The following is an 8795-nucleotide window of genomic DNA, read 5'->3' on the forward strand; positions in this document are numbered from 1 at the left end:
ACCCATCACAGACAAGGGCCCAGGGCCCAGGGAGGAAGGGGCACGCCTAACACCACTCGGCAAGTTAATGTCAGGGCTGAGACGTGACCTGGGTCTCCGTCCATCTGGAACTGACCAACATGGCATGAAGCGCCCAGAGCAGAGGCGTCTGCACCTCGCATTGTGGGACTGGGTCTCTGGATTTAGGGGCAGAGGCAAGGATTCGCTCTGAATGTTGAACACTAGGAGGACCTCTCTGGCCAATGTCAGACATCAGCCTGGGAAGAACCTCCACTCTCCATGCCTGCACTCAGGGCAGACATTGCTGATTGATCTCAACACATTTTTGTGTTGAGCCTCACTTGGCCTTGGATTCTCCCAACACTGTGAGAACCAAGAAGAGTTGGCCTGCAGTAGACATTCACTTGAAATCCTGGCCTTTGGCCAAGTGGCTATGCTACCTTTAAAAAAAAAAACTTCTAAAAATTTTGTATTAGAGTATAACCAATTATCCTGGAATAGGAAATGGCACCCCATTCCAGTATTCTTGCCTGGAAAATTCCATGGGCAGAGGAGCCTGGCAAGCTACAGGCCATGGGGCCGCAGAAAGTCAGGCGTGACTGAGCACAGAATTGATTAACAATGTTGTGATAGTTTCAGGTGGACAGCAAAGGGACTCAGCCATACATATCCGTTCTCCGCCAGACTCCTCTCCCCCAGGCTGCCGTAGAACACTGAACAGAGTTCCCTGTGCTGTACAGTGGGTCCTTGTTTGTTATCCGTTTTAAATAGAGCAGTGGGTATACGTCCATCCCAAACTCCCTATCCCTTCCTCCCATCCCTACCCCCAGCAACTATAAGTTCTTCTCTAAGTCTGTGAGTCTCTTTCTCACAGATGGAGAAGGAAAAATATTCTATGGCATTCCTTATATGCGGAATCTAAAAAGTGATATAAATGAGCTTACTTATGCTACCTTTCTAACAAGGAACCACTCTGGACTCTGCAGGGTGGCTTTCTCTCTACAACAGCACCTGCTGGAAACACCCATATGCCGTCTCTGGGAGCCCTGGACAAACCATTCCCAGATCATACTCTGAGACTGCATTCTCTGGGAAGTAAAGGCTCTGGGAGTTCCCTGGTGTACTAGTGGTTACGAGTCTGGGCCTTCACTGCTGAGGCCCAGGTTGAATCTCTGGTTGGGAAAAAAAAAACCAACTCTGTAGCTGGCTTGGATAGGCTCCTGGCTCTTTTCCTTACCAACTGTGTGACCCTGGGCAAGTCCTTAACCTTCTGAGCTGCAGTTTCCCCCTTGTAAAACAGGGGTAAGAACAGTACCTGCTTCCCCGGGCTGCTAGACTAATTAAATGAGATCAGGCTCTGGTGGTTCAGACAGTAAAGAATCCACCTACAATACAGGAGACCTGGGTTCAATCCCTGGATTGCAAAGATCCCCTGGAGAAGGGAATGGCTACCCACTCCAGTATTCTTGACTGGAGAATTCTTCATGGACGGAGGAGCCTGGCGGGCCACAGTCCATGGGGACCCAGAGTCAGACATGACTGAGTGACCAACGCTTTCACTTTTTTCACTTTCTGTGCTCAGTCATGAGGACTTTTTCACTTTCACACGCTCAGTCATGTCTGACTCTTTGCAACCCCATGGACTGCAGCCTAGGCCCCTCTGTCCATAGGGATTCTCCAGGCAAGAATACTAGAGTGGGTTACCATGCCCTCTTCCAGGGCATCTTTCCACCCCAGGGATCAAACCCAGGTCTCCCGCATTGAAGGTGGATTCTTTACCGTCTGAGCCACCAGGGAAGCCCATTTCACTTCCAGGCCTGGAAAATCCTTGTTGAAATGCTGGCACACACTAAGAGCTATTCTTGGTGCTGATCACTGAGAGGCAAACGCCTTGCCCTAGCATTCAGGGCCCCTGCCCACTGGCCTTTGACATCCTCATTCCCTCCACCAAGCAGGCCCTGCTCCTCACCTTGCTGGGCACCTCCCTCCTGCCAGGGCTTTCTCTCTCTGCCCTTTCTCTAACCTTCCTCCCGGTCTCAGGGCCAGTGACACTTCTTCCTACCTCCACCTCTGTGAAGCCTTCTTGGATTTCTCTTGACCTCTCTCCTGCCCTCAGAGGCAGGCCTCCATCATTTGCAGCACTCATCATTGATTCATTGGGTGAGTCTTGTTTCTCTGGGGTCCAGGATTTAGCACTTCTATGGCCACTCCAAGTGGCCAGGCCAGCACAGGTAGGTCAGGCCCTCCCACTCTGACCTCCCCAAGAAGTCAGGAGGAGCCTGGGCTAAAAGAACAAAGGGGCAAAGCCGGCTGAGCCCCCTGCTCTGGGACCAGGTTGCTGGTCCCAGAGCAGGGGGTTGGCGCCAGGCAGCCTGGCCAAGATTGGCAAGAATCCACTGAGGGTGGATCCAGAGACCTGGGGCCGAAACGGGTGGATTCACCAGGCAGGTGTGGAGAGGGGAGGCCTCACCATCTGATCCTGGGGTCCAGGGAAGAGGGGTATGGCTCACACTCAGGGGAAGGACTCCCCTCAACTCCTCTCTGGATGGTTAATTCTGCCCCCAGGCAAGGAGAGCCAAAGCCTCAGCTCTGAGGCCTTCTGGTCGACAGCAGGGACTGCTGGGGACAGGAAGAGTGTCACATTTCATGGATGGAAAAAGCCAGTGTGTGCATCTATGTGAGATGCTGGATTCTCTACTGGCAAGGGCTCCTGAAGTCAGGTGGCAGGAGGCGGGGCCGGGGGAAGACTCAGACACAGTAACCTGCCCAAGGCAGCACGATGATGTGGACGCAGACATCTGGCTCTAAAGGCCCCTCTCTTAATTCTGCATGCCCTGCTCAGGCCTGGATTGTGGCCAGGCGTCTGTCTCCATCTAAAGAGACGGTCCAGCCAGGCCCTCCCCGTATGCCCCCTTCCACCTGCCCAGCCTGTCTCTGCTCAGTTTTCCTCGTCAGGGTCTTGCAAGGGGACCTTACAAATCCTATATTCCTTGGGCAACACAATGTCCACTCTCCTGGCCACAATCGCCCAGTACAGGAGGTCCCAAACCTGCCTGCATAGTAGCATCACAAAGGAGGTTGTGAAGTCCACACTCCTGGGTCCCAGGACCAGCAATCTGAGATGGAGCCAGGAGGCTGGATTGGATTCTTCCTCCACTTCCCTGGTGATATCTGATGTCAGCCACGTTTAGAAACCTCTGGTCCCACCCATCCCCTGGTCTTCTGACTCTAGGCTCCAATGTGGGCCTGGGAGGCTGATGTTGTTCAGTCGCTCAGTCGTGTCCGACTCTCTGTGACCACATGGACTGCAGCATGCCAGGATTCTCTCTCCTTTACTATTTCCCAGAGTTTGCTCAAACTTTTGTCCATTGAATCAGTGATGCCATCCAACCATCTCATCCTCTGTTGTTCCCTTCTCCTCTTGCCTTCAATCTTTCCCAGCATCAAGGTCTTTTCTAATGAGTCGGCTCTTCACATCAGGTAGCCAAGTATAGGAGTTTTAGCCTCAGCATCAGTCCTTCCAATGAATATTTAGGGTTGATTTCCTTTAGGATTGACTGGATAGGACCACCCATCCCCTGGTCCTCTGACTCTAGGCTCCCGTGCAGGGGCTTGGGAAGTGGTTCACAGCAAGAGAACTCAAGGCAGGCTCCTGCCCTAGGGACCCTGGCACCAGCTCTCAACATCCCCATGAAACTGCCTTGATGAATCCAACCGGCACCCTATTCTTTTGTCCTGCCTGCAAAACTCGCTCCTTCTCCAGACCACCTCCAGGAAGCCCTCCTCAATCTCATCCCCTTATCCATCAGTCCTCAGCTGGAGCAGTCTCAGTGTGCCCAGCAAGTGCAGTACCAGTACAAACCTGCTCGTCCTCCCTTTGTCATGCTGAGCCCAATGTGTCTATTTCCTTGGTGCCCCACCCACTCCCCAAGGCTGGGACTGAGTGTGACTTGGGCCTGATGTGCAGAGTGTGGCCTTCGGAGCCCTGTGGGGAGTGACTAGTAGGCACCAGCACCAGCTGAGCCTTGACTCGATGCCATGCACTGCCTGAGGTGTGTGACGTCTGTTATCAAACTTAACCATCAACATCTTAAGCAGGGACTTCGCTGGTGGTCCAGTGGTTAAGAATCCTCCTGCCAATGCTGGGGACACAGGTTTGATCCTGGTCTGGGAAGATCTCACATGCTGCAAGGCAACTAAGCCTGTGCGCGAGAACTACTGAGCCTGCACTCCAGGGCCTGTGCTCCACGAGAGAAGCCACCGCAAGGAGAAGCCCACTCGCCGCAACTAGAGAAAAGCCTACAGGCAGCCATGAAGACCCAGCACAGCCAATTAAATAATTTCTTAAAAAACCATCCTATGTGATAGGTGATATTTCTACTCTCCTTCTATAGGTGAAGAAACTGAGGCACAGAGAAGCTTCATAACCTGCCCAAGGTCACAGAACCTTGAAGTATAGGACAGGAATGAGCTGGAATCCCACACGTCCATGCCCTTCACCTCCCTGTCCAAGATCCTGGAATGCTGGGAATCCCAGCTGCCAGCTGAATCCAGCCTTTCCGGCAGCCTTCTCTCAGGCCTCCCCAGTGTGGGCACCCAGCTCCAGTCACGCGGTAAGGTCTCTTCCCAACTCATCACGCAGCCAGAGCTCTGGGCAGCCCACAGGGTAACAACATGGAGGATTCGCCTTCCATGAACACCAGGGACCCGCCCACCTGCTTGCTGTCTGGTCCAGCCAGCTGCCACAGGCTGAGGCCAAGACCCACGTGAGGCCGGCCATCCAAGGCTCTTGGTCCCCTTGACCTGCTGCTCCAAGTCCAGCAGTGGTTTCCCTGGAGAGATGATGACCCATGATCCAGGGTCAGCAGAGATAAACCAGACAGCAGAGCAGAGTGGCAAACTGCGAAAGACAGATTGCTGGGAGAGTAACTTAGCCTCCCTGCGCCTCTGTTTTCCTATCTGCAAAATGGGAGTAGTAACAATAGTATCAGGGAATTCCTTGGCAGTCTAGCAATGGTTAGAACTCTTCGCTTTCACTGCTGACGGTCCAAGTTCAATCCCTGGTCACAGAACTAAGATCTTGCAAGTGGTACAGTGCAGCCAGAAAAAGAAAAAAACACCTTCCTCCAGAGACTCTTGTGAGGATTGAATGAGCTTGGCTGGGGAGTCCCAGGAGTTTTTGTCATAGGGAACCTCCCCTAACAGAGGGAGCTGTGCTGGGGGGACCAGGATGGAGGGGAGCTGCTTTTCTGAGAGCAAGAATGACCAGAAAGACTGAGCCAGGGGCTTGCAGGAGTGCAGACATCTCTCTGGGATCCTAAGAGAAGGCTGAAGATTCAGGCCAGTTCAGCTGTGCTCCGTGGTATGCCAACTCCTTGCCCCAAGCAATGCCAGCCCAGGCAAGGGGGCAGACGGTCTGTGTGTCTTAGATTTCAAGGCGTGGTCAGGACACGCCTGGTCTGCTCCCTAGGGAGGTGGAAATGAATGAAAACTCCTCCCCCATCCCCAACGCCCACCTGAGGCTGGAACGGAAGCAGAGCCGGGAGATGGGGATTCCCAGGGCCAGAGCCAATCCTGCCTCTCCCCAGGGGTCTGGCCTCCCACTCACACCATTAGGTCTCCTCAGACTCCCCCCTCCCAACACACACACACACCAACCAGCTGGGTCTGCCTCCTTCTCCATTTCCCACTGTTCCACAGCAGGGCTTGAAGCTCCCACCCAAGCCTAGCTGGTAATTCTGGAGCCTTAGATCTCAGCTACTTAGGGGATCGGGCTGGTCCTCCCTTCTCCGTGGCCAGATGAAGGCCTGCAGGGAAAGGCGTGAACCTGGGGAGAAGGGAGAGGGAAAAAAGGCAGAAAGGACAGGGCTGCCTTTGGGGACTCTCCCGGTCCCTCAGCTCTGTGCAAATTTGCTTGTTTGGATCCTGCTTTATTGAAGGCCTTTTTTGGTCCCCCCATCAGTCTGGGGGCTCCCCCAGGAGGGGCCAATTTCTCTTCCCTCAGGCACAGAAGGGCGCAGAGGGCTCTGTCTCCCCCGCCAGATTGGGTGTCCACTGTGGTGAGGAGCTCTGTGTCTTCCCCCCTCAGACTGGGAGCACCTTGAAAGTGAGAACCATCCATCTTTCCCTCCCTGTGTCGAATCCTTGGGTGTTCGAAGGGTGGACAAGCTCTTGAGAGAATCTCCACCCTACCACCCAAGCCCAAAACAGCAAGTTCCTGGCCCCACTTCAGGCCTCGCTGGACCCCCGAGGGACATCTGGCCCAGTGCCTGCGCCTGCCCCATGGAACTTTCCTCTGCAGCTGCACCATCCTGGCCACCTGGTGCTGGGCTGGGTGTCCCCGCCCAGCCAGGGGAAGGAAGGAGCTGGCCTCGACGGGAGGCCAGTATGCAGCTTGAGCAAGGCCTAAAGAAAAAACTTCCATCCTCTGCTGTCATCTTAGCCAGCAGACTGAGGGGTCTCAACCAGCTGGGTCTGGGAGAGCTGGAGAGACTCTTCAAAGCAGCATATCCCGACAAGGACACCCCTCTAGCCAAAGGTAGAGGTCAGCAGGAACGAGCAGAAGGTCTGAGTTGCAGTCAGTGATGCCACCTCCAACCAGCTGTGGCAACCTGAGACCAGGGGTCTAACCTTTTAGGGAATTCAGTCTTCCCAACTGCAAAATGGGCCCAATGATTACTTACGCTATCAAAAAGGTCTGAATGGAGCAAGGGAAGCACAGGGCAGCCACTTGAGAGCGGCCTGATACTAGCCACTTGTCTGGGGACCTGCTTATCTACCAGGAGCTTTACCTGGATTATCTCAGCAACACCTAGAATCCTGCACACTCTGTGGAGGCTGCCTTGCACCTACTCTTCCCCCTCTCATCTCCTCCTGGGGATCAGGGGCACCTGCAGCCTTGTCCTCAATTTGGTCTCTCCAACTCACCCCCGCCCCGGGCTTCATCATAGGTGGTTGGGGTTTCCCTCCTGGGGTGGTCTGAACTGGAGGGAGCCTACATCAGTAGAAGCAGAAGGAAGAGACTCAGGGGGAAAAAAGGCCAGCAATTAGACCCTGGCCACAGGCCCTTTGCACATACCACCAGCCCAGCCCTGTGCTTAGCACCACCCTCACCAGATTTTTTGATGGGTCTTTCTGTCCTGCTGGGTACTCCAGAAAGTAGCACTGGGCCCAAGAAAGAAAATGCCTTGATGGCCTGGGCATTGAGCTGAACTCTCACCAACGGGGCTCAACTCATGGAATCCCTGTTCAAGCTCTGGGACTGAGGTGTGTCCACTCCTGTTTTGCAGGCTAGAACACCAAGCTTCATGGAGATGAAGCAGTTGCTTCATCATGGGAGACATGCGGCCCTGGGTAGAACCTGACACAAAGGAAGTATTCAAGAAATGGTGGTTCCCACCCCTTCTCCTTGCCCAAGTCTGCTAAACTACCATCCTGTGTTTGCAGGTTCTCTAAGAGGGTGGACCAAGAACAGGGATGATTGGAGGCTGTGGCCAGTCTGGCTCTGCTTCGCTGGGCTTGCCTCCACAGCCTTCAGCGTCCTCCTAGGGGCTCTCAGATGCTCACTGGGCAGGCGGTCCAGGTAGAGCTGAGGAGGAGCGTAGCACCCACTTGGGATGGTGGGACACCTTGAAATCCAATCTGCCTTGGGGATGTAGGAGCACGAGACCCAGAATCCCAGATCTGAGACCTACCACTCCAAGGCTGGACCTCCCTGGGCAGTCACTGCACCTGTCTGGGCCCCATTCTCCTCATGTGCCACCCAGAGAGAGTTAAGACCCACCTGGCAGGGGCAGACCAGACCACAGAGGACAGAGGCAAGTACCAACGGTTCTGATATTTGAGCCACCCCTTCCACCCCCGACCCTGCCCAGGGGCCCCTCACTGCATGGTTGTGAGTCCTAGGTGTGAATCCAGGTTCCAAAGTCCACAAGCAGAATGACCTTGGGCAAGTGACTCAACTCTAGAGCCTCAGTTTACCCAGCTGGAAAATGGGAATAATAGAAGGATGGGCTTCAGCTTGGCATCAGCTTAACTGATGTCTGAGCCGTGGCCAGTGCTCCATACGTGGTAGCTACTGTTCTTATTTTTATGAGTGCTATTATTATTTGACCCTCGGGTACTGAACGGGACTTCGGCCATTCTTCCCCTCCAGCGGCATGAAAGTGGGAACCGCAACCCTAAGAGGAGAAGTGACTTGTCCAAGTCACCAGCGAGTCAGAGGACCAGCAGCCTGAACCCAAAAACCCTCGGAAGCCCACGACTTCCCTACAGACCGCTCCTAACGGAGGCAGCCCCTAGACCAGCCCTCCTGCCCCCATCCTCCCGCTCCAGCCCCTAATGCCTTCCTCCCGCACCACCCCCCAGCCCCCGCCCGGAGCCCTCACCCTCCGGCTTGGCGTCACCCTTCGTTTCAGCTAGGAGCAGCCAGCCCAGCGGGGCCAGGAGCAGCAGGAGCCGCATGGTTGGGGTCTGGGAACGTCCGGCCGGTCCAGTGGCGCTCGCAGGCTGGAAACTTCGCGATGGGGTAGGCGATCCCGCTGCCACGCACTGGGCCCGCCCCGGGGGCGGTGTCGCGCCGCGCGGCCTGGGGGCAGGGTTTCCTGCAGACTAACCCTTACCCGCTGCCTCTCCGAGTCCAGGCAGCTCCCTGCGGCCTGTTCCCGCGCCTCCCGGGTCCTTCCGCCGCCGTCCTGCTCCTTCTCTTCTCCCGGGGCTTCATTCCGACCGGGAAGAGGAGGCGAGACGGGGCGAGGCAACAGTTTCTATACCCAGGACACTGCGCCAAGCCTTGA

General features: G+C 55.2%; 1 protein-coding gene across 1 annotated transcript in view; it reads right to left on the minus strand.

Annotated features, from left to right (window-relative positions):
- Window positions 1-8537, minus strand: part of PLOD1 (procollagen-lysine,2-oxoglutarate 5-dioxygenase 1) — a 29847-nt gene extending 21310 nt beyond the window's left edge. Inside the window, exon 1 of the mRNA XM_052653435.1 lies at window positions 8388-8537. Within this exon, the coding sequence (XP_052509395.1) occupies window positions 8388-8463 (76 nt within the window). The 5' untranslated portion in view covers window positions 8464-8537. The remainder of the gene's footprint in view (window positions 1-8387) is intronic.
- Between the last annotated feature and the right edge of the window lie 258 nt (window positions 8538-8795).

Source organism: Budorcas taxicolor, chromosome 16 (genome assembly GCF_023091745.1).
Source record: "Budorcas taxicolor isolate Tak-1 chromosome 16, Takin1.1, whole genome shotgun sequence".
NCBI lineage: Eukaryota > Metazoa > Chordata > Mammalia > Artiodactyla > Bovidae > Budorcas > Budorcas taxicolor.